General features: G+C 51.0%; 1 protein-coding gene and 1 long non-coding RNA gene across 2 annotated transcripts in view; both read left to right on the plus strand.

Annotated features, from left to right (window-relative positions):
- LOC127461319 (uncharacterized) overlaps positions 1–21,202 on the plus strand; it is a 29,409-nt gene extending 8,207 nt beyond the window's left edge. The window contains exons 2-3 of the long non-coding RNA XR_007900030.1: positions 256–329; positions 20,893–21,202. This is a non-coding gene — a long non-coding RNA (uncharacterized LOC127461319). The remainder of the gene's footprint in view (positions 1–255; positions 330–20,892) is intronic.
- LOC127461302 (olfactory receptor 6F1-like) lies at positions 14,218–15,307 on the plus strand. The gene has a single exon (XM_051768989.1). The coding sequence runs from the start codon at positions 14,233–14,235 to the stop codon at positions 15,214–15,216; it is 984 nt and encodes a 327-aa protein (XP_051624949.1). The 5' UTR covers positions 14,218–14,232; the 3' UTR covers positions 15,217–15,307.
- Positions 21,203–26,032: the final 4,830 nt, after the last annotated feature.

The raw sequence follows: 26,032 nt of genomic DNA on the forward strand, positions 1-26,032 counted from the left end.
TAGGATTGTGCGGAGACAGCGTTGATGGAAGTGTTCGAGGAGTCACAGGTGGTGGCTGTAGATGACCCATGATTCAGAACCATATAAGAGAGCAGACAACACTATGGCTCTGTAAACACTGATCTTGGTACTTTTCTTCAAGTGTTTATTACACCATACTCTTTTGTGGAGTTTTCCAAAAGCTCTCGATGCCTTTGCTAACCTGTTGTCTGTCTCTCCGTCGATCTTACCATCTGAGGAGGTGAGGCTACCAAGGTAATTAAACTGCTGGACTGATTTGAGCTCTGATTGGCCAATGGTGATGTGGGGATGATGGGGGATTTCCTGAGGTGCAGGTTGATGGAGGACCTCTGTCTTCTTTACGCTGACTTCCAGCCCAAAGAGCTCAGCAGCCTCAGCACAGCAGGATGTTAAACGCTGCAGAGCTGCCACTGTGTGAGCCACGAGGGCGTCGGCGTCAGCGTAAAGCAGCTCCCGGACAAGATGGTTTAAGGTCTTGGTGTGGGCCTTCAGTCGCCTTAGGTTGAAAAGGCTTCCATCAGTACGGTATCGACTGTAGATACCGTCCTGATCATCGAGGTCTGCCATGGCCCTTTGGAGCATCCTGCTGAAAAAGACAGTGATCAGGGTAGGAGCGAGAATGCAGCCTTGTTTCACACCATTCTTAATTAAAAAGGGCTCAGAAAGTGTGTTGCCATATCTGACTTGGCCGTGCTGATCCTCATGGAGCGAGATGATCATTTTAAGGAACTTGGGGGGACAACCTAAACGTTCCAAAATCTGCCACAGACCTTTTCTGCTCACAGTATCAAAAGCCTTGGTGAGGTCGACAAAGGTTACACAGAGACCTTTGTTCTGTTCCCTGCACTTCTCTTGCAGTTATCTGAGGACAAATACCATGTCTGTGGTACTACTGCTGGCTCTGAAGCCACACTGACTTTCAGGAAGGATTCCTTCTGCTATAGTGGGTATTAGTCTGTTCAAGAGTATTCTTGCCAGGATTTTACCAACAATGGAGAGCAGAGTAATACCACGATAGTTTGAGCAATCTGATTTAATACCTTTCTTCTTATACAAGGTGATGATGACTGCATCTCGAAGGTCTGATGGGAGTTCACCGAGCTCCCAACAGCGCACCACAAACTCGTGAAATTTGGTGTGGAGTGCAAGGCCCCCATGTTTCCAGACTTCAGGTGGAATTCCATCAACCCCAACTGCCTTGCCAGTTTTCATCTGCTGTATGGCCTTGAGGGTTTCTCCTAAAGTGGGGGCAGTATCCAATTCATACTTTACTGGCTGTTGTGTGATGGACTGAATTGCTGAGTCTTGGACTACACGGTTGGTACTGAAAAGAGTCTGAAAGTGTTCAGACCATCAATTCAGAATGGAGGTTTTATCTGTTAGAAGGGTTTGACCATCAGCGCTGAGCAGAGGGCTTTGGACCTGGTATGCAGGCCCGTATGCTGTTTTCAAGGCCTCATAGAAACCTTTGTGATCACCTGTATCCGCGCATAATTGAGTTTTTTCAGCTAGATCGATCCACCCCTTGTTCTGGATGTCACGGAGTTTCTGTTGGAGCTGCTGCATGCGAGACGAAAGGCTGCTTGTCTTGCGTGACAGGATGGCAGTGCAAGGTGTGCTTGGTGGGCCGTTCTCTTCTTCCTCACCAAGCCTTGGATTTCTTGGTTGTTTTCGTCAAACCAGTCCTTGTTCTTCTTGAGGGAGAACCCTAGGGATTCTTCAGAGGATTGCAGGATGCTGTTTTTAATATGGTGCCAGATTGTTTCAGGAGAGGAATCTGCAGAATCTGTGGGAAGGTTATCGAGCCTAGTTTGAAGGTTTGCCTGGAAACTGTCTCTTACTGTGGCTGATTGGAGATTGTTAACTTGGAGTCTTCTCCTTGGGATGCTGCCCCTTTTAGGTTTGAATTTGAGCTTGAAATTGAGTTTACAGCGCACAAGCCGATGGTCTGTTTGGCATTCTGCACTGGGCATCAGGCGGGTATGGTGGACATCGCGGACATCTCTCTGTCACACCAAGACATAATCAATGAGGTGCCAATGCTTAGAACGGGGGTGCATCCAGGTTGTCTTCAGACTATCTTTCTGCTGAAAGATAGTGTTAGTGACGGTGAGCTGTTGCTCTGCACAGAATTCTAGCAGAAGTCGACCATTATTGTTGCAGTTTCCAACACCGTGCTTGCCTAATACTCCTTTCCAGGCTTCAAAATTTTTGCCTACTCTGGCGTTTAAATCACCAAGGATAATGATCTTATCGTCTGCAGGAACCTTTTGGGTAAGGATGTGCAGGTCAGTGTAAAATTTATCTTTTTCAGCAGGGTCAGCTTGGAGAGTTGGGGCATATATACTAAAGATGACAACGTGTTGGTTGTTGTTTAGTGGGAGGCGTAGGGAGATAATGCGGTCAGAGTGACCTGTTGGCAGATTTTCGAGTTTAGGAACAATGGAGTTTTTGATCATGAAGCCGACTCCTGAGAGGTGTTTTTCGGTTCTGGGCTTGCCTGACCAAAAGAGTGTGTAACCAGCACCACGTTCTCTGAGGCTGCCTTCCTTGTGAAGGTGAACTTCACTGAGAGTGGCAATGTCGATGTTGAGACGAGCCAGCTCATGGGCAATTAGGGCAGACCGACGCTCAGGACGTCCGCTATCCGCAGAATCGAGCATGGTTCTGAGTTCCAACATGCTAGAGTTAATTTAGGTACACCTTTGGAGGCAGGTGCGTGCCTTTGTCTTTTATCTTTGTGCGACCGCACTGGAAGAAGATGCCCGTTGGCCTGCGGTTGACCAACCGGGTGAAAGTGGAGATGAGCTTTGGTTAGGCCACCTTTTCTAGGCCCCTCTCCGAGTGGAGCAAGCAGTGCTGTCCTTGGAAAGGCTGCTTGGTTGTTCAGGGTGCTGCCCCAAGAGACTCGTCTCCGGTCAGTCTCAAATGACCAATATCCTGAACCGCCTGCATGCAGGGTTGGGTCTGCAGCTCCCAGTGCACCTCTCACCTGCCATTTCGACCCTCGCCCGTCGCTACAGGACTTTTTGCATGTGGGTAAAGCCTTCAAGCCTGCACAATGGATTTTTAGGTGAGACACAGTGTGTGCAGAACTGAACCCACCCTTTAATGCTGAGGTTCATCTGCCAGGGCCGAGCGAGCTTGGATGGTGGCAGTGAGGTCCTCAGGACGCAGGTTTAATTAGAGTGACCTTCTCTTAGATGGATGGCCTTACAGGGCTAAGCGAGCTCCATCTGCCCGGGTTTGGGATTGGAGTTGTCCTTCTCCTAGGCTGACTGCCAGGAGGCTAATGAGCTCATCCTGCCCAAGAATGTATTAAATCTGGTCCTACGGTTTTGACCTGTCTGTCGTGGGCAACCCTACTGGAGGCACGTACCACATAGCTCGCAACCACACAGGACTACAGAGACTATGTTCCTATTAGAACGCTTTGGGCAACTCTTTCATTTCCTGCTTTATTAACACCTATCTATAAACAAACTGAGGGAGGTACCCAGGAACAACCCTTTGTCCTGCCCACCGTTTCAGGATGTAACAGAGCAAAGCAAGTATATCCAGAACATGCCGAACCTGGGCAGTAGCCGCAGGAGAACCAAAAACAGACAGACAAAACAAACAAAGCAATCATTCTGAGCCCAGTACCCATCGAGGCGGGGGTGCCTTTCATGGCCCCAGCCTGGCGGGGACCCCCATTATTCTAAAAGAACCCACTATCCACCCTGACCTTATCCTCCCCCCACTGCGTTTCCACATATCTTCAGGTACACTGCTCACCTGCGACATTTCAGATGGGATTGTGCCGCTCTCCCTCCTGCTGGTCGGCGGACCCCCACGGTCTGCTTGACACCCTACGCTAATCCTCCCCCCTACCCACCCCCTCTCCCACCACCCCCGGTAGCTTTAATAGAATTGTTTCAATAATTGCTTCAATAAAGGGCACTATCCTATCTTGTACTGCACTACTAGTAGTTTTAGCCTTTATACTGTCTAGTAAATAATTCTGATTAAGGTCTTTTTGTCTGATCTTTTGTAAGAATAAATGATTCGTTTTATATCAATATTCTCATTTGGCCAATCATTAAAACCTGTGGGACAAAAGTGGTTCAATCCCACTTCTGTAATTCCTTAAATTTAATTTGTTGACAAAATCTGAGGCAAAGATTGGATCCCTTATTCCTTGAGGCTCAGCAGTGGGACAATGGCTCCCTGATTCCATGAGGCTGCACTGTTTCCCAGTGTTCTTTGGCTCCAGAAGGCCCTGCAGTGCACTGCAGTGCCCACAGTGGCCCACTGATTCCATCATTTTCCCCAGTGTCACAATGGCCCCTTGATTCCATGAGGTTCCCCAGTGTCACAACGGCCCACTGATTCCATCATTTTCCCCAGTGTCACAATGGCCCCTTGATTCCATGAGATTCCACAAAGTCCCATTGGTTCCCTTTGGTTCCAAAAGGTTCTGGGATGTCACACTGGCCACTTGATTCCCTGACGTTCCACAGAGTCCCGGGGTCCTTTTGATTCCATGAGGTTCCGCAGTGTCCCATGTTCCCTTTGGTTCCAGGAGGCCCCAGTGGATTCCAATGGCCCCTGGATTCCAGGAGATTCCCCAGTGTCCTGGGGTTCCCTTGTCTCCCTGACTTTTGGCAGTGCCCAGGGTCCCTTTGTTCCCAGGAGGTTCCTTCATTTCCATCAGGCCCTGCCACGTCCCAGACTCCCTTTGGTTCCGTGAGGTGCTGCAGGGTCACAATGTCCCCTTGATTCCAGGAGGTTCTGCCACGTCCCAGGGTTCCTTTGGTTCCATGGGGTTCCACAGGGCCAAAACTCCCTGCTTCTTATCCTTCCAAAATTCTTGGGCCCATTCTACCCCTGCCTGGGACGGAGCACCATTGTGTTTGTGCAGGAATGGATCCATGGCCATCCTGCCACTGCGCCGACTGAATGCAGGGGGAAAAAGGGATTTTTGAGGGAAAAAAATGACATTTTTGAGGGGAAAAAAAGGACATTGTTGAGGGGGAAAAAATGACACTTTTGAGGGGAAAAAGGATGTTTGTAAAGGAAAAACATGACATTTTTGAGGGAAAAAGGATGTTTTTAAAGGAAAAAAAAAGGACATTTTTGAGGAGGGAAAAATGACATTTTTGAGGGGAAAAACCGATGTTTTTGCAGGGGGAAAAAGGGATTTTTGAGGGAAAAAAATGACATTTTTGAGGGGAAAAAGGATGTTTTTGAGGGAAAAAAAAGGACATTTTTGAGGGAAAAAAATGACATTTTTGAGGGGAAAAGGATGTTTTTGAGAAGGGAAAATGACATTTTTGAGGGAGAAAAGGATGTTTTTAAAGGAAAAACATGACATTTTTGAGGGGGAAAATGACATTTTTGAGAAGGGAAAAGGACATTTTTGAGGGGAAAAAGGATGTTTTTAAAGGAAAAAAAAGGACATTTTTGAGGGGAAAAACCGATGTTTTTGCAGGGGGAAAAAGGGATTTTTGAGGGAAAAAAATGACATTTTTGAAGGCAAAAAAAAAGGATTTTTGAGGGGGAAAAAAATGATACTTTTGAGAGGAAAAAGGGTTCCAGGGACCTTTATCTCCAGCTGCAGTGTAGAGTACATTCTTTACATCTGGGCCCGTCCTGACTGGTCCAAGAGCAATCTCTTGCTTGATCTGCCTGAAAGCTTGTTGTTGCTCAGGACCCCACTGGAAATTGTTCTTTTTACGGGTCACAAAGTAAAGAGGGCTCTCAATCTGACTGTACTCTGGGATGTGCATCCTCCAGAAGCCTGTGGCTCCCGGAAAAGCTTGGGTCTCTTTCTTGTTTGAGGGTGGAGCCATGGCTACAATCTTGTGGATGACGTCTGTTGGTATCTGGCGTCGTCCATCTTGCCATTTCACCCCTAGGAACTGGATCTCTCGGGCAGGGCCCTTGACTTTGCTCTTCTTGATGGCAAAAGCGGCCTCGAGGAGAATCTGGATGATCTTCTGTCCTTTCTTGAAAACTTCTTCAGCTGTGTCCCCCCATCCAATGATGTCACCGATGTACTGGATGTGTTCGGGAGCCTCACCCTTCTCTAGTGTGGCCTGGATCGGTCCATGACAGATGGTTGGACTGTGTTTCCAGCCCTGGGGCAGGGGGATCAGGCCCAGCCAGTGTGGGGTTGGGAAAGGCAGGTCCTGCCTGACCAACCTGGTCTCCTCCTCTGACAAAATGAGCCCGTCAGTAGCTGAGGGAAAGGCTGGGGATGTGTCTGTTCTGACTTCAGGAAAGCCTTTGAGCCCATCTCCCCCTTTTCCACTCCAGCTCCGTCTCTCCTACATTGGGGGGCAGGGGAAAGACAAACTCTCTTAAATTCCTAACCTAGAAGAGAATGTCTGATGGTTGCCATGAGAACTGACATGGGCAATGTGAATGTATGCTGGTTGCCATGGTAACTGACCATAGCAACCAGAATGTTTGCTGTTTGCCATGGGAACTGACCGTAGCAACACAAGTGTATGATGGTTGCCATGGTAACTGACCGTAGCCAGGTGACTGTATGGTGGTTGCCATGGTAACCGACGGAACCAGTTGGAAGTATGATGGTTGCCATGGTAACTGAGCGCAACAATGGGAATGTATGATAGTTGCCATGGTAACTGTCCGTAGGAACGCGACTGTATTGTGGTTGCCATGGTAACTGACTATAGTAATGGGAATATACGACGGTTGCCATGGTAACTGACTATGGCAATGCAAATGTATGATGGTTGCCATGGTAACTGACCGTAGCAGTGTGATATATAATGGTTGCCATGGTAACTGACAGTAGCAATGGAAAATGTGATGGTTGCCCTGGTAACTGACCGTAACAAATGGGACTTATGGTGGTTGCCATGGTAACCGACCATAGCGATGGGAATGTATGATGGTTGCCACAGTAACCGACCATGACAATGGGAATGTGTGAGGGTTCCCATGGTAACTGACTGTAGAAACAGGAATGTTTGCTGGTTGTCATGGAATGTGACCATAGCAACGTGAATGTATGATGGTTGCCATGGTAACTGACCATAAAAATGGGAATGGGTGATGGTTGCCATGGTAACCAATGGTAGCAATGGGAATGTATGCTGGTTGCCATGGTAACCGACCATTGCAATGGGAATGTGTGATGGTTGGCATGGTAACCAATGGTAGCAGTGGGAATGTATACTGGTTGCCATGGCAACCAACTGTAGCAGTGGGAATGTGTGATGGTTGCCATGGTAACTGACTGTAGCAATGGAAATGTGTGATGGTTGCCATGGTAACTCACTGCAGCAATGGGAGTGTATGATGGTTGCTATGGTAACTGACTGCACCGGTGGGAATGTACGATGGTTGCCATGGTATCCGAGTGTAGCAACAGGAATGTATGATGGTTGTCATGGTAACCAACCGTAGGAATGGGAATGTATGAGAGTTGCCATGGTAGCAGACCGTAGCAGTGGGAAGTATCATAGTTACCATGGTAACCAAACGTAGCAGTGAGAATGTGTGATGGTTGCCATGGTAACTGACCATAGCAATGGGAGTGTATGATGGTTGCCATGGTAACCAACCCCAGCAATCTCTCCTAGTTGCAGGGGCCGGGACCAGTTTATCACTGGGGGGTGCCACCAAAACTGTGTATTTTCCACCCTCTGGGGCATTTCTGAGGGACTCCTAAGAATGGATCCTTTGCAGCAGCTGCCCAGGGCCCACCTGACACCTCAGCCTACAAGCTGGCCATGAAAGAACTGTACAAGGAGTGTTCCTTTGCCTTCACACCCAGGACTCTGCTGCCAGAGCTCCCCTCCGGGGAGGCATTAGCACCTTCACCCCCAGCCTGAGGGGTCATCTCTGCCAATGGGTCGCCTTGGACTGGCAGAACAGGCAGCTGCAACACCCAGACCATCACACACTCCAGAAATACCCCGTGACTCACAGAGTTCAATCGCCCATTGTCAAACTCCCTGCCCTGGGGGAGGTGCTGCACATCCCCACCTGAACCTGAGCACATTTACTCTTGGGCTTTGGGCACTTCTGCTACCACTCGTGGCATGGAGAGGAGGAGCAGAACTCCAACAGGACTGGGATTGGAACTCTCCACAGGACTGCCATCATTACCTCAACACAACTGCCACCATCATCTGCACCAACAGCGTTTCCTTTCCTTTTCCTTTGCACCCTGGAGCCACGTGGTGCTCAGCACTGTTCTCTTCTTGTCCCAGGCTGCTGGCTTATACAGCTATTTGTGTGGGTTAGAACCAGTTTTCTCTGTACCATTGTATTTCTTGTCATCTTCTCAGGAAATTGTGAGTCTGACTTGTAATCCCTCGGGAGGGTTCATTTCTCCCTCCGGTTTACTTTTAACCCAGCACACGACGGGAGCGTAGGATGGTTGCCATGGTAACTGACCGTGGCAAGGGGGCTCAGTGCCGTTGCCCACGGCTTCCACTTCTGCAAATTGGCTTCACTCCCCTTCTGCTGCAGCAGCCTCAGCCACTCGTCGGGGGGGCCCCACACAGCAGCTTCCCCCCTCCGTGAGGTTCTGCAGCAGCCCAGAGTCCCTTTGGCCCCACAAGGTCCTGCAGTGTCCCCATGGCCCCTTGATTCCGGGAGGCTCCACAGTGTCCCAGGGTCTCCCTGCTTCCAGGAGTTTCCCCAGTGTCCCAGGTTTCCTTTGGTTCCATGAGACCCAGATGTGAAGCAGTGGCCCCTCGATTCCACGAGGCTTTGCAGTGTCCCGAGGGCTCCTTTCTGCCCTCAGGTTCTGCACAGTCTCAGGGTTCCTCTGCTTTCAGGAGGTTCCGCAGTGTCCCGATGGCCCCTCGATTCCAGGACCATCCCAAACGTCCCAGCCTTCCTTTGCTTCTAGGAAGCCCTGCATGTCCAAATGGCCCCTTGATGCCATGAGTTTTCACAGGGTCCCCATTTGCCCTTGCTTCCAAGAGGACCTGCACTGCCACAACGGTCCCTTGATTCCATGAGGTTCCAGTCTCCCAGGGCTTCTTCATCTCCGTGAGACTCCGCAGGGTCACAACGGTCCCTTGATTCTGTCAGATTCCACAGTATCCCAGGATTCCTTTGCTTCCCTGGGCCCTGCACAGTCACAATGGACTGTTGATTCCATCAGGTTCCACGGTGTCAAAACGGCCCCTTGATTCTGGGAGGTTCCACAGCATCCCAAGATTCCTTTGGATCCACAAGGCCCAGCAGTGTCACAATGGCCCCTTGATTCCATGAGGTTCTCCAGTGGCACAATGGCCCTTTGTTTCTATGAGGTTCCACAGTGTCCAAGGATTCCTTTGGTTCCATGAAGCCCTGCAGTGTCACAATGGGTTGTTGATTCCGTGCAATCCTGCAGGGTCACAAAGGCCACTTGGTTCCACGAGTTTCCTCAGTGTCCCAGGCTTCCCTTGGTTCCATCAGGTCCTGCAGGGTCACAGGCACCCCTTGCTCCCACGTGGTTTCCCAGTGTCCCAGGTTTCATTTTATTCCAGGAGGCCCTGCAATGGCACAATGGCCACACAATTCCATGGGGTTCCCCAGTGTCCCAATGGCCCATTGATTCCATGAAGTTCCAAAATGTCCCAGGGTTCCTTTGGTTCCAGGAGACCCTGAAGTGTCACAACAGCTCATTGATTCCCTGACTTTCTCTGGTGTCACAATGACCCCCTTGATTCCAACAAAGGCACCCTATCTAAATTTGTTCTTTGCAAACTGTCCTTGCTGTCACCTCCTGGCAGTGGCTTCATGGCCCCTGTCAGAGCCAGCCCTGTCCCTGCACTGACCCAGCTCTGCTGCCCCACAGATGCTGGAGCAGGAGGGGAAGGCCCACGGTGCAGGGCAGTGCACTGGGACTCATCCTGGAAGGGACCTCGGCAGGTTTCTGGGCCAAACCAAAGCACAGCCAGTGGAGAAAGGGACACAGGGATGGGCAGTTGGTGTGCTCTGCCACCTCAGGGGGAGATGCAGAGCTACAGGGACACCCAGCCCATGTGGATCCCTCCAGGAGATGGTTCCCAGGTCTCATCTAGGCAGTGGGTGCTCCGGTTTGATGTTCACTGGTGGTTACACCCACCCACACCCACACCAGTCTCATGTGCACACACACCAGTCTCACCAGAGTCTGGCCCCCCAGAGAACACAAGACCCCATCATTTGTCAATCCCACTCCAAAAAGTGGCACTGGGACCTCCCTCCAAACCCAGAGCACAGAGTTCCCTTGTCCTGAAAAGTTCTTGGCAATGGAGGGATGAAGCAAACGGGACAGACTGTGGGGATCCCTTGCCGGGCATGGCCAGGGATGGGCACTGACCACTCACCTGTTTGCACGTGACCAGTGAATCCGAACAATCGGCCCCAAAGACTGCTCAGAGACATTCTTTTATCTTTAAGCAGCAAGGTAATTCTTTATTCAACGTTGGGAGGAAGCCAGCTCGCACTGGACAATGTTCCTCAACTTGAAAGTGCAAAACTAAGCCATTATATACGCTTTGGATACAGGGTTACCTCATTTATTATACATATTAATAAGCAGGCTGGTCTCTGGGCAGAGTCTTTCCAGACATGCCCAGTCTCCTACTGTGGGGGGCTTCTCCTCAAGCCTTCATCCCTCTGGTGGTCGCCATGGACGTCTTCCTCAATTTGACCTCTTCAGTCAGGTGACCTGAATTCTTCAAGCTTGCAAAATCCTGGCTCTGGGCCTTTAGATCTTATTCAAACATCTGGGTTACCTAATTTATTACTGTGTGTGTACTACTCCTATTCTTTCTATAATAAGGCCTTTGGTCCAGTGACCAGAACAGAACATGAGATTAACCAGTGCTCCGAAAATGTTCTTCCAGCAAAACAGGTATTGGGGTTTCTCAGCAGGCCAAGATATCTCAGTTAACTCTTCTAGGCCTGGCTCCTGTTTCAATCCTCCTTCTGGCCCTTCTTGTGGATGGGCATCACATGAGCACCTCCACTCATCGGGTCCTCCCTAGTGAGCCAGGACTGATGGTAAATGGTGGAGGGTTTCTGCTAAGCTCTCCCTCCAGCTCCCTCAGCACCCTTGGATGAATCCCTTCTGGTCCCATAGACTTGGGAGTGTCTCAGTGGCTCAGCAGATCACCAGCTGCTTCCTCCTGGATTACAGAGGGTCCATTCTGCTCCCTGTCCTTGTCTACCAGCTCAGGGGGCTGGTTGTCCTGAGGATAACAGGCCTTTCTGTGAAAGACTGAGGCAAAGAAGGCATTAAATGCCTTGGCCTTTTCCTCATCCTTGGTGACAGTGTTCCCCCCGGTGTCCAATAAAGGATGGAGATTTTCCTGTGCCCTCCTTTTGTTGATGATGTATTATATAAACCCTTTTTATTACCCTTTACAGAAGTAGCCAGATTGAGTTCTAGCTGAGCTTTTACCCTTCTAATTTTCTCTCTACATGGCCTAACAACATCCTTGTACTCTTCCTGAGCTGCCTGCCCCTTCTTCCAAAGGTCATAAACCCTTTTTATTCCCCCAGTCCCAGAAAAGTTCCCTGCTCAGCCAGGCCAGTCGTCTTCCCTTCTGGCTCATCTTGCAGCACACATGGACAGGCTGCTCCTGGGCCTTCAAGATTTCCTTCTTAGAGTATGTCCAGCCTTCCTGGACCTCTTTGTTATTAAGGACTGTTTTGCAGGACACTGTCTCAACCATTTCAGTGTCCTGAACAGGCCAAAGTCCACCCTCCAGAAGTCCAAGGTAGAGGTTTTATTGACCCCTTCCTTACTTCACCCAGAACTGAAAACTCCATCATTTCATGGTTGCTGTGCCCAAGACACCTCTGACCATCACATCTCCCAGCAGCCCTTCTCTGGTCAAATCTTCCATCTCTCTTGACCAAGCATTATTCCCTTGCCAAGTCTCCCATCTCCCTTGTCCCCGTTCCCCTTGACCTTCCCAAATCTGCCATCGTGTTGGGAGCAGCTTTCTGATGACATTCATGACTTCTGACTCTTTGCCTTCCCACAGATCAGCTGGGGGCTACTCAGTTCCTGTGACAGAAGTGACCTCACAGCTGGCACCCAGAAGGACAAGGAGCTCCTGGGCTGTTGGTCCCTGCCCAGTGCACCCAGCAGTCCTGCACCACTCCTGAGGTACCTGCCTCAGCTCAGGCCTTCCAGTTCGTGTTCCAGAAGAGCTCCCGTAGGTCCTGGGACACTTTTCCCAGTCCCACATGAGGGCTTCAGCTACCCCAGAGAATGCTGGAGCCACTGGTGGCCTCTCTGCAAACAGCTGACTCAAGCCCTGAATGTAGATTTTAGGAAATAGTGGAGCCCTGTGACATGAAGACTTCTGTGTACTCTCTGGAGAAGTCTTCCTTCCCAGATTCATGAATGTTCTTTGTGCAGTCATTTCCCAAACACATTTTCTACCAACAGTTTGAGTGGTGAAACATTGCTCAGAGGTTCTTCTCAGTTGGTATTAGCACATTTTATATCTCTCCTTCTTCCTCGCTTTTTTTTTTCTTCCTCTCTCTTTTTGATGAGCTCTCAAGGAAAAGATTGCTTGACTTGTGGGATAACTCAGATTGGAAGAGTTTCCTTTGCAATGGCCCTTGCACCAGTGTCTTCAATTGGATCAGGTGTGACTTTGGTCACCACTGTTCTGATTAATTCTTATAATCCACCTGACCTGTGGTCCTGCATGCCCCCTCTGGCATGTGTAAGCATCTTCCAACTCATTCAGGTTTACTCAGCTGTGCAGCAGAAGCTGCTCCAGGGATCTCTGAAGCGTCAGACTCTCCCCCCAGGACGGCAGTCGCCACATTTATGCCCCAGAAAAGGCCTGGGCACAGCAGGATCTGCCCATCTCCAGGACTGCCTGGACTTCCCTGGAGGGTGTCCCTGGGCAGGTCCCACACAATTCAGTCCAACAGCTGATTTTGAAGGTGACTCAAAATTGTTGCTCCTTTTGGAGTTTGTTAATTTTTAAGGGTCTTGACTGAATTCAATCCCTTGGTTTCAAGCTGATGGGCTCTCTCAGACCAGTCTCTCCTCTCATCTATGTGGACAATGAGCTGGGACCACTCAGGGGACTAATGACTTCAGTGCTCTGGCTGCACATCAACACAGCTTTGTTTCATTGCTTCAAACCCACCATCCCCTCTCCTCCCCCTGGCATTTCAAATCACCCTGGTTTTGGAACCATGTGCTCTGCTCCTCTCTGCCTAAAAACAAAATCAAAAGATGAAAGGGAAAATGCCAGTCTTTATTGCACATTTTTTCTCATGCTTCTTTCTGTGAACTGTGAATTTTCATTTAAAAGCATAACAACTTAATTAATCGGAGATTTGAGACTTGAATAATGAGTTTCATCTGCTCCACTGCAGGCCCTTATGGAACTTGTTTTCTCCAGGCTCCCTCTGTAGTCAGTGGAGACAAGAGAAGGCTCTGGAGGCTGGGTTCTCCCAGTCTAAAACTGGCAGGCAAAGGAGAGGTTACAAATCTCTTCCTGGCACTGTTCTCTTGCTCTGCATTTGGGTTGGAACATTTGACAGCAATAGCAACGAGCAACTGTATGGCAACAAGTGCCTTTTTGTGCAGACGGGTGTGAGGTGGGACTCTGTGACACACTGTGTGGATCCATAATAAATTTTGGTCATTATTTAGAGTACTAAAAAGTCAAGTTATACTTGGTCCCTATTCTACCCTCCCCTCTCTTTTCCTGAAGAACCAGAGAGCAAAAAGCTGTGGCAGAAAGCAGGGGATTGCAAAATACTTGATATTGCTTATTTTGGAATCAACAGATTCTCAGGGATTCCCAGTGCAAAAGGCCAACACTGAAAAGTAGAGACAAGAGCTTTAAACATGCAGAGTGGATGTGATTTCATGGGTTAGCATCTGTGCAGTAGAAGAGAGGCTTTTGGCACACAGGTATGACAGATGTTTGCCAGAGGTCTGAGTGAGCCTGGGATTTCCCAGGAATGGGGTGGAATAGCCAAGAACCTCTTCAGAATCCTCTGTTCTGGTGAAAGAATTCTTTGTGAGTATTTGGCAAAGTAGAAATAAGACAGCAAAATCTCTGAGGACTCTGAGTGAAATGTGAAACAGAAAAATCAGGGTGTGAGAATTGCTTGAAGGACGATCTCTGGGCTGTACAGGAAGAGTGCAGGAAATGAAAGGAGCAGAGAGGGAAGGACAGAACATTTTGTCCAGCCTGTGAAATTATCACACTTGGCTTTGCCATGTTCCTGTCCCGGCAGGATGAACTGAAATTCAGCATGGGAGCAGCAAATGAAACAGCAGTTACTGAGTTCATCCTAGAGGGTTTCCCAGGGCGTGATCAAAGCCTGCAGCTGTTTCTCTCTGTGATCCTTCTGCTCATGTACCTGACAACAGTGACAGGGAATGCAACCATCATTTTCCTCGTGTGTGTGGATCACCACCTGCAAACCCCCATGTACTTTTTCATTAGCAACCTGGCGTTCCTGGAAATCTGGTTTACATCCTCCACAAGCATCAAATTGTTTGCCATCCTGAGTTCTGATCAGAAAACCATCTCGCTGAGCAGCTGCTTTGCCCAATCCTATTTCTATTTCGCCCTGGGCTGCACAGAGTTTGTCCTGCTTGTTGTCATGGCCTTTGACCGCTGGGTTGCCATCTGCCACCCCCTGCACTACGCTGCCACCAGGGAGCCTCAGCTCTGCCTCTGCCTGGCTGTTGCTGCCTGGCTCATCGGCTTCACCCTCCTGAGCTACCGCCTGCTCTTCCTCTCTCAACTGTCCTTCTGTGGCTCCAACAGGATCCCCCATTTCCTTTGTGACAACTCCCCCTTATTCAAACTGTCCTGCTCTGACACCAGCCTGCTTTGGAAAATAGACTCTGTTTTCTTATCGTGTGTCGTGCTGGGTTCCTTCTGTTTAACTCTGGCATTTTACACGTGCATCCTTTGCTGTGTTCTGCAGCTTCCAGCAGCCTCTGGGAGGAAGAAAGCTTTTACCACCTGCTCTTCCCATCTCATCACCTTATCCATTGCATATGGGAGCTGCCTTGCTCTCTACATGTGTCCTTCAGCAGATGTTTCCTTGAAGACCAACAGAATTGTAGCTTTGCTGAACACAGTCCTGTACCCATTCTTAAATCCCTTCATCTACAGCCTTAGGAACAAGGCTGTGATACTGGCACTGAACAAATCCATTGCCAGTACAATAACAAAGCTTTTCCCCTAATCCTGATGCATTTCTGGACATAAATTCCAAGGATCTGCTCTCATCTGTTAAACAATAGCAGGGCATATGTGTGTGACCTCCAAACACGGATGCCTCAGGAGATTTGTGCTCTTGTCAGCTTGTGTCAGGTTAAGTGATAAGAAGCTCATCTGCACACACAGACAGGGCACTAACAGTGGGAGGAGGAGTAACTCAGTTAATGCTCTGCCCTGGCTGCTCCATCACTGCAGGGCCATCAGCTCTCCAAGAATCCATCTCCAAACAGAGAGAGCACAGAGGAACAGTGGCAAGTGACAACCCCAATGCCAGGCTCTGGGAAATGGACCCCATGTCCCAGCTCTTTCCAGGGCTGCCCTGGGAGAGCCATCAGCCCTGTTGTCCAGGTCTGAAACCCCTCAGTCACTGAGAGCAGATCCCCATTTGGCCTAGGGGGATTGTTGCCTTGGAGTGTAGGACACATGATGGGATGCAGGGGAAGAGCAGTTTTGGATAACACAGGACTGGAGGGAAGTTGAGGGGAGGACCCCAACCAGTGCAGTCTGTTCTGTCTTCTCATTAAACTTAACTTCCAACTCCTGTGTGAGCCAATTCTCTCTGCAAGAGCTCGTGAGCACGGGGGTGTGAGTGCAGCAATTGGAGGAGGAGCAGGGCCCTGAACAGCCCACGTGTCAATAGTGCTGACAACGGAGCCACTGGAGCGACTGGACTGCAGGGTTCGTGTGTGTGGGCGCGGGGCTGGCACGGGGGGAGTGGAAGGCTCAGACAAAGTTATTAAAGAAGCCCTGCTGTTGAGTCACGAGGTACAGAAAGGATCCCCTTGCTTTCTAAATGCCTTCTCAGAGAGGAGCCCGAGTGTGGCTGGATCCAGCCTTAGCCTTGGGCTGTGTCAACAGTTTAAATTTAAGGAATTACAGAGGTGTGATTAAATAATTTTGTCTCACAGGTTTTAACGATGGCAGATCAGATGTATTTATATAAAATGAATTATTTATTATGACAAATGAACAGACAAGTGAACAGATGAAAACTCTTAATCAGAATTGTTTACTACACAGTGTAAAGACTAAAAACCTACTAGTAGGGTATAATACAGCATAAAGTAGTACAGTGCACTGTATCAAAGCAATTATATTAAAGCAATTATATCCGAACCTGCAAAAGAAACAAGCATTAAGAAGAGATTGATATAAACCACCATACGAGATAGCAGGCAGATCTCTCCTTTCACTTAACCCCAGGGGAGTGACCATGAAGAGGATTTGTGGATCTATGGGAGGTTGGGCTGCTTTTCCTTCCAAAAGGAGCATCACTCCAGTTGGAGGGAGACCATTGGAGTGGTCCATGTTTGGTGTTGGAAGTCCCATCATTGGAATGCTTTCATTTGAAGGAGTGGGAAACAGAACAAATCCAGCAGTTCCTGCTGTTTGTTATCAGTGTCACAGCCTGCATTAGCTTTCGGGGTGAGTTTCTCTTCCAAGGGTCAGGTGGCATTTGCTCTCTGTGTGTTGTATGGGAGTGGCCCTTAGGGGACATCACTCTGAATTCTTTCTTCTAAAATCGTGAGTTGCAAGGTCTTGTTAGGATGGCTGGCTAATCCGGGGATAAATAACCATGAAATATTAAATATTATTATATTTATATTAAAAATACCAGAAACAATGTCCTGTAAACAGAAAAAGATAAACCATTTAATGCTTTTCATTATAGAGGTTCTGATTCTGTTGCAGCTTTACCTGCAGCAGATTCATTGCTCACTGCACTGTCCAGGACAGTGGGTTCCTCTGTGTCCAGAGCTGTTTTATTCCCATACAGGGAATTTGGGAGTCTCCCCACGGAGCTTCCACAGCCACGTTGGGAGACAAAAGTCCTTCCCACTTCTGCTTGAGCAGTTTTTTGTCTCACGTCTGGATATACATCCAGTTTTCTGTCTGTTGAGGGTATACTTGAACATCCAAGGTCATTAGAGAAGCTAAAATAACAAACTTATACAATGGTAAGAGTGGTTCAGAATGTGGGAAATGTCCATGGGGAACTGATCCTGTGTTGGTGCCCATTAGAGTCCATAATCAGCCAGGATAATGGGCCTCGAGTGTCCATCAGACACAGGTACAGGGTCCCTTTGGTTCCATGTGGCCCCACAGTGTCACAAGGAAACCCTTTTGTTCCATGAGGTTCCACAGTGTCCCAATTGCCCTGATGATTCCATGAGGTTCCACAGTTTCCCAGGGTTCCTTGGGTTCCACAGTGTCACAATGGCCCCTTGATTCCAAGAGGCCCTGCAATGTCACAATGGCCCCTCGATTCCATGAGGTTCCACAGTGTCCCAGGGTTCCTCTGTCTCCATGAGGTTCCACAGTATCACAGGGTCCCTTTGGTTCCACAAGGCCCCACAGTGTCACAACGGCCCCTTGGTTCCACAAGGCTCTGCAGCTGAAGCACTGAGGCCTGAACAACATCCCCTGAGCCAAAGTTGGCCTCTGGATGAACCTTCCAAATTAACATAGCTCTGTGAGCTTGTTTATTCAAGCACAGGAAAGCTGGACCCCCTCCCAGCAGAGATGGAGCTCTCCCCTACGAGTGGATTTCCCTTCCCCAGGAGGGGTTCTCCAACCCTTGGCTGTGACCGGGGCTCCCCCGCTGCCGTGCGGGCCTGGCTGAGGGGAACGGATGAGGGGAACTGAGGATGCATCTTTTCTCATCACTCCAGGCACTCTTTGTAGGAACGATGAGGTGCATTACTGAGCTTATCCTTTTGTAATTCTTTGCTCTTTTGCACTACGGAGAAATGACACACTTGTTCCTTAGAGTTGGTGTCTGTGTGTCTTGTGCTGTCCCTCTTCCCCTGGAGAAACAGGGTCCACTGTGACACTCCAAGGGCTCATGGAACCCAAGCAATTTTGGGACAGTGTGGAACCTCATGGAATCAAGGGACCATTGTGACATTTCAGAACCTCATGGAATCAAGGGGCCATTGTGACATTTCAGAACCTCATGGAATCAAGGGGCCATTGTGACATTTCAGAACCTCATGGAATCAAGGGGCCATTGTGACATTTCAGAACCTCAAGGAATCAAGGGGCCATTGTGACATTTCAGAACCTCATGGACTCAAGGGGCCATTGTGACATTTCAGAACCTCAAGGAATCAAGGGGCCACTGGGACTCTGCAGGGCCTCATGGAAGCAAAGGAACTCAGGGACTCTATGGAAAGTCATGGAGCCAAGGAGCCATTGTGACATTGGTGGGCCCCACGGAACCAAAGGAACCCTGAGATATTTTGGAACCTCTTGGAATCAAGGGTCCATTGTGACACTGTAGGGCCTCATGGAAGCAAAGGAAAACTGGGCCACTGCAGAACCTCATGGAAGTAAGGGGCCATTTTGACATGGCAGGGCCCTTTGGAACCAAAGGAGCCCTGAGACATTTCAGAAACTCATGGAATTAAGGGGACATTGTCACACTGCAGTCTTAAGGAGCCAAAGGGACCCTGGGAACCTCATGGAACAAAGGGAGCATTTGGACACTGAGGGGCCTCATGGAAGAGGGAAGCCCTGCAGAGAGACCTCGACAGATCAGAGGGCTGGGAATCACCAACCACAGGGAGTTCAACAGGGGGAAGTGTTGGATTCTGCCCCCAGGATGGGGCAACCACGGATGGACAGACAGAGCAGGGAATGAGAGGCTGGAGAGCAGTGCCAGGAAAGGGCCTCGGGGGTCCTGGTGGGTGGCCAGTTGGCCCTGAGCCAGCAGTGCCCTGGCAGCCAGGAGGGACAACCCTGTCCTGGGGGCATCAGGCCCAGCACGGCCGGGCCAGGGAGGGGATTGTCCCGCTCTGCTCTGCCCTGGGGCGGCCTCACCTGCACCATTGGGGCAGTCTGGGGGGACACAATAAAATAAAGACATTGAGCCCTTAGAGATTTTCCAAAGGAGGCAACGAAGATGGGGAAGGGCCTTGAGAGGTTCAGTTTCTAAATCAGCAACACTTTCAAAGATCTGTTTATGAAGGGACAGCAAGATCACGGAGGAGCAGCTCATGGCTGGCGTGTGTAGGAGCCCAGGAGAGCAGGGGCTGATGTGAATGTGTCACACACCCACAGCCGGAGGGCTCTGGAGCCACCCAGGGACTGCTGGGCAAAGAGAGAGAACAAGGTGTGAGAGGAGCAGGGGCGGTTCGGAGATGGAGCAGCGCTTTCCTGGGACAAACATCCCTGTTCCAGTCCCTGCAGACACAACAACCAAGGAGCATCAGCACAGAAGTGCCCCCAGGGAGCGCGGGCAGCGCCTCCGGGACCCCTTTCCCTTCCCGCCCTTGTTTGGGGAGGGTCCGGCGGGATTTGGGGGTCCCGGGAGGAAACCGCAGGGGGAAGGGCTCATCTGACTTCTCCTCCTTTACGTTCACGGCCAACAGGCGCCAGGGGGGTCCCGGGAGGCTGTGGGGGGTCATGAGGGACCCCCAAAACTCCCCAAAGTCCCCAAATCCCCCCAAATCCGCCGCCCTCCACCCTCCCCTCAGCGCCACCGCTTCCCGCCTCCCACCTCCCATTGGCAGCTGCGCCCGCCCGTCACTGCGCTCAGCCAATCACCGCCCGGGAACGGGGTTGGGGGCGGTGCCTTGGAGCCGCGCCATTTTAGCCGTTTCTTTGACTAAAACTCCCGTCCTGCCCCGCGGCCCCTTTGAGCTCCGCCATTGTCACCTCAGGGCCCCCCAAGTGTCCCCAGGGCCCACTCGGGACCTCTAAATGCCTCCTAAGCCCTAAATGCCCCCATGTTGATCCCCTCGAGCCTCCATGGTGCCCCCACAACCCTTTCCTACCCCCTCATGGTTGGGCTTCGCAAACGAAGATTTAGGAAGGCTCTATCCACATTTATTACAGGCACGCTGGTGGCTAATGAGGCCAATACGAGATAGACATATCTGATTGCAAAAGGCACAGCAGAAAGACTCCTTAGGTGGTGTATTCTGCAGGACACGATTCTTTCTGCGCTGTCTTTTCTCCTCGATGGTGATCCTGCTGCGCTCTCAAAGGAAGCAGCAGTGTTATAGATGGTGTGTCTCCAGACCTCCTGACTGGAGGCCAGAGTAGACCAGTTATGCTGATCAGTATGGCCAAGGCTGAGATGTTGTTTCAGGCAGTCCTTGTATCTCCTCTTCGGGGCTCCTCTCTTGCAGCAGCCGGTGGCAAGTTCACCATAAAGCAGGACCTTCGGGAGGCGGTGGTTGGTCCTTCATCCTGGAGACGTGCCCTGCCCAGCTCAGCTGTGTTCTCAGCAACATGGCCTCAATGCCTGTGCCTGCTGCCTGTTCTAGAACAGACGTATTGGTCACATCATCTGACCAGGGGATGTTTAGGATTGTGCGGAGACAGCGTTGATGGAAGCGTTCGAGGAGACGCAGGTGGTGGCGGTGGATGACCCACAGTTCGGACCCATATGAGAGAGCAGACAGCACAATGGCTCTGTAAACACTGATCTTGGTACTTTTCTTCAGGTGTTTATTTCGCCAAACTCTTTGATGGAGCCTTCCGAAAGCTCTCGATGCCTTTGCTAACCTGTTGTCTGTCTCTCCGTCAATCTCACCGCCCGAGGAGATGAGGCCACCCAGGTAATTAAACTGCTGGACTGATTTGAGCTCTGATTGGCCAATGGTGATGTGGGGGTGATGGAAGCCTTCCTGAGGTGCAGGTTGATAGAGAACTTGTGTCTTCTTCAAGCTGACGCCCAGCCCAAAGAGCTCAGCAGCCTCAGCACAGCAGGATGTTAAACGCTGCAGAGCTGCCACTGTGTGAGCCACGAGGGCGTCGGCGTCAGCGTAAAGCAGCTCCCGGACAAGATGGTTTAAGGTCTTAGTGTGGGCCTTCAGTCGCCTTAGGTTGAAAAGGCTTCCATGGGTACGATATCGGATGTAGATCCCACCTTCTTCATCGAGGTCTGCCGTGGCCCTTTGGAGCATCCTGCTGAAGAAGATTGTGAATAGGGTTGGTGCGAGAACGCAGCCTTGTTTCACACCATTGGTTATTAGAAAGGGCTCAGAGAGTGCATTGCCATATCTGACTTGGCCGTGCTGATCCTCGTGGAGTAGATGATCATTTTAAGGAACTTGGGGGGACAACCTAAACGTTCCAAAATCTGCCACAGACCTTTTCTGCTCACAGGATTGAAAGCCCTGGTGAGCTCAACAAAGGTTCCAGAGAGACCTTTGTTCTGTTCCCTGCACTTCTCTTGCAGTTGTCTGAGAACAAACCCCATGTCTGTGGTCCCCCTGTTGGCTCTGAAACCACATTGGCTTTCAGGAAGAAGTTCTTCTGCTCTAGCGGGTATCAGTCTGTTCCAGAGCCGTTAAACCACTCTGGGACTACAGCTCCCATCGTGCCCCGCGGCACGAGCCAATCACAGCCGCGCCTGCACTTCCCATGATGCTCCGCGGCCCGTACAGACCCGTTTTCGGCGCCGTCCGGGATCCCTGAGAGCCCCCTCACACCCCGATGGGTCTCCTGACCCCTGCTTGGGACCCCCAGCAACGCGCCCAGCCCTGACCCCCAGCCCGGGGAAGGCAGATCCTGTCCCTCACGCCTCGCTCAGGGCTCTGCCAGGGCACTGGGATGGGGGTGACGCTGAGGGAAGGACAAGGGGGTGACAGAGCCCCGAGAAAGTCAAGGCAGGGACTACAACTCCCGTCATGCTCCGCGCCCCATTGAGCCCCGTTACAGCTGTGTTTGCAGACCCCCAAGTGCCTCCCACAGGCTCCCCGACCCCTGAGGTGCCCTCAAGTGCGCCCCGAGAACCCCAAAGTGGCCCCTCGGACCCATAAATGGCCCCTCGGACCCCGAAGTGCCCCTTAGAGCCACTTCTGGGACTTCAGCTCCCGTCATGCCCTGCGGCCCCATAGAGCCCATTGTACCCGTGCCTACAACTCCCGTCATGCCCCGCACCCAGAGCCCCGATAAATGCCCCCAGTTCCTCCAAGTGTCCCCAGACCCCCAAGTGCCCTCAAATTCCCTCCCCCGACCTCCAAGTGCCCCCCTGGACGCCCAAGTGTCCCAAAATGCTTCCCGGACCCCAAACTGACCCACAAGTACCCCCCAGGATCCCCAAGTGCCCCCCCAGTGCCAACTCTTTATTTGTGTTCCTGTTCGTCTAAAACGTTTCTCGCACGGGTTTGCCCTGGGGGAGCTGAACCCCATTGGTGGCAGCGGGGATTGGCTCACAGCTGAGGAGTGTCTGTTACCAAAGGCGAAACTTGGGGCTTTCAGATTGCTGCAAAGAAAGAAGGAAAACCCCTCTGTGCTGTGTGCAGCCGGTTCTGTGAGCAGAGAGCAGAGCAGGACCCAGGAGACTGATGAGAGACATGATGGGGTTGGGGAGATGTGGAGCAAGGTTGTCCACACTGTGTCAGACCTCAAGGGACAGTTCTCCAAATAGTCCAGACCTCCTTAGGAGAGACCCTGGATCAAGATCAGTTCGAGAACGCTGCAATCATTTCTTCTTCAAAGAGAAAAGTAATAAAGTACACCCTTTAAAGTAGGAATGCATATTTGTTAGAAGCTCTTTGAACTTTCTCCATAACTACATAGGCAACCTTCTTAATTAACTCTCCTAGATTAGAGGACAATCACAGAAGTTCCATGGTTTATTAGGACCTGGTTTATCTCAATGAGCCCCGTGGTGTACTTGGTGCTGAGCCTTTGAACCTCAGGGACTGAGAGAAGACTGCACAAACCTTTCATGGGTCAAAGAGAAACTGAAAGTATCTCAGAGCATTAATGGGTGCAACTGAGGACCATTCCCAAAACAGGCTCCTCATGGACCCCCTTGGAGGAGATAACTGGGGGCCACGATTGCACAAACCTCTCAGTATCAAAAGCAAAACCCAAAGTCCCCCTAAAAACTGAACTCCTTGAAAGAATTAATGAGCCCCAGTGAGTGTCACTACTGACACAGGCTCTCAGGGGACTGGTTAAAGCAGATAATTGCAGATGATTGCACAAACCTCTCAGAGATTCAGTGTGGAAAGGAAAATGAAAAGTACTTTGAAAATCCTGCGGTCTCTTGAAGCATCAAGGAGTCCCCCAGGGCCATTCCTGACAAAGCCTCCCCAGGGACTCTCCAGCAGATCCTTGGAGGCCGTGAGTGCAGGGAGGCAAAGGCTCTGGGCAGCAGCTCAGGTGCTGAGCACAGCCTGGCTCGGCTGGAGGCAGCAGACAGGTCCAGCCCTGACCCCCAGCCCGGGGAAGGCAGATCCTGTCCCTCACGCCTTGCTCAGGGCTCTGCCAGGGCACTGGGATGGGGGTGACGCTGAGGGAAGGACAAGGGGGTGACAGTGCCCAGCCTGCCCGGGCTGTGCCAGGAGGCCACGAGGCCCCAGGGCCTCAGCACAACGTGTGTCCTCCCAGCCCGTGGTGGCACAGACCAGGCTGTGCCCGAGGGGACAAAGTCTTGGGACCTCTTGGAGTTCTGGCCCCGTCACTTGATGTCCCTCTGTGAAGGAACAAACCACCTCTCAGAGGTGGCTGACAGACCAGTGCTGGGAACAGTGGTTTCCAGGGCCTGGTGGGTGACAATGGCCCTGGGGCACCTTGAGCAGGGGGTCCAGAAAACCAGGCCACAGATCAGGCCCTCCAGGATTATACCTGGAGGCCTGGCTGTGGACGGTGCCATGGGCCCCCTTCCTGCAGCCTCACTCTGTAGCTCTTTGTCCTGGTTTAAGCCCCCCTGGCAACTATTCACCACCCAGCCCTTCACTCACAGCCCCCCCACCCCCGGTGGGGTGGGGAGAGGAATCAAGGGAAAAACTTGCAGGGGGAGACAAGAACAGTTTAATAATTGAGAACAAAGTAAAATATAATAATATAGTGAATAATCAGAGTAATGATGATTAAATGGAAAGGAAAAAAGTACCAAACAATGCACAATGCAATCGTTCACCACCCCCTGACTGATGCCAGGCCCCCCTTCCCAAGCCCAGATCAGCCCCCCATCCCAGGTAACTGCCCCAGTTCATATACTGGGCATGATGTCTAATGGTGTGGAATATTCCTTTGGCCATTTCAGGTCACCTGTCCTGGCTCTGCTGCCTCCCAGCTTTTTTCTTTTGGGAACCTTCTCACTGGCAGAGCAGGGGACATAAAACAAAACCAAAACCAAATTCCTTGACTTAGGATTATCACGACTCAGTAAAACCCCAAACATGAGTGTGTTATCAACAGTATTCTCATTCCAAATCCAACAACTGGCACTGTAATGGCTACTGAGACTAAATTAACTCCTTCCCAGCTGAAAACAGGACAATATCCACCCCTTACTCCCTACCAATCATGTCATGCCAATTCTCACACTTCCCAATTCCCCATCACATTTCCTATTTATCTGTTTGGTAGATATAAATACAGACATCATTCCCATAGTGTGTGGAACACCTCTGTCAAATGGTCATAAAATGTCCACAAGAATTGTTTGTTGAATTCATTCAGTCCATGACTTTGGCCTCCATCCCTGGGAACAGGAAAGCTGTGTGGGAGGTGTTGGATTGTTGCGTGTGGCACATTGGAGTCAGTTCTGACTCCACTGTTCAATTGTTGTTCAGTTTGATCAAAGTTCCTCCTTCCTTCCGAGGGAAGTCAAGGCTCAGATCCCCGGAACACTTGTGGTTGAGGTCGATGCTGGGAGGTGCTCAGGTGATGCACACGTAGCCACCACAGAAGTGTTGGGTAGTTCTTAACATCAGATTTAATTCATTGGCTATTTTCACCCCAAATCAAATCCCCTTAAGGCACACACAGGAGTTCCCATTCTCCCACATCACCCACCAAGTGCACTCGTGTCCTTGAGCAACATCAATCCCACGGGTGGGTTTGCCTTTGCCTGAGACAGGAATAACCCAGACTGTTCTCCTGGAGCGGGTCGACCCTGGCCGGATGCCAGGTACCCACTAAAGCCACTCTCTCACTCTCCCTCTGCAACTGGACAGAGGAGAGGAAAACACAGCCAAGGATTCATGAGCTGAGATAAGAGCTGGGAGAGGTCAGTTGCTGATTACCTGCAATGGGCAGAACAGACTCAAAGTGAGGATATTACTTAAATTTATTGCTAACAGGATAAGAACCAAAGAGTGAGAAATAAAACAGTCTTAAAAACACCTTCCCCCCACCCCTCCTTCCCTCCATGTTCTCCCTCCTCCCTCCCAGCAGTGCAGGGGGACGGGAATGGGGGTTGCAGTCAGTTGTTGTTTCTGCTGCCGCTCAGAGAGAGGAGTTGGAGTCCTTCCCCTGCTGCCCTGGGGTCCCTCCCACGGGAGACAGTCCTTGATGGACCTCTCCAGCGTGAGTCCACCCCTCGGGCAGCAGCTCTTCCCAACCTGCTGTCCCGTGGGTCACTCCTCCATGGGGTCAGTCCCTCATGGATGAGCTGTCCCGGCGTGGGTCCCCCACAGGGGCCACGAGTCCTACCCAGGAAAAACCTGCTCCAGCCTGGGCTTCCCTCTCCACGGGCTGCAGGTCCCTGCCAGGACCCTGCTCCATCCTGGGCCTGCCACGGGGTCACAGCCTCCTTTGGGCATCCACCTGCTCTGGAGTGGGCTTCTCCAGGGGCTGCAGGGGGGTCTCTGCACCCCGATGGTCCCCCACGGGCTGCAGGGGGGTCTCTGCACCCCAATTCTCCCCCATGAGCTGCAGGGGGGTCTCTGCACCCCGATGGTCCCCCAGGGGCTGCAGGGGGGTCTCTGCACCCCAATTCTCCCCCATGAGCTGCAGGGGGGTCTCTGCACCCCAATTCTCCCCCAGGGGCTGCAGGGGGGTCTCTGCACCCCAATTCTCCCCCATGA

The sequence above is a fragment of the Manacus candei genome, unplaced genomic scaffold, assembly GCF_025592945.1.
Source record: "Manacus candei isolate 608988 ecotype Guabito, Panama unplaced genomic scaffold, ASM2559294v1 h1tg000099l, whole genome shotgun sequence".
Lineage (NCBI taxonomy): Eukaryota > Metazoa > Chordata > Aves > Passeriformes > Pipridae > Manacus > Manacus candei.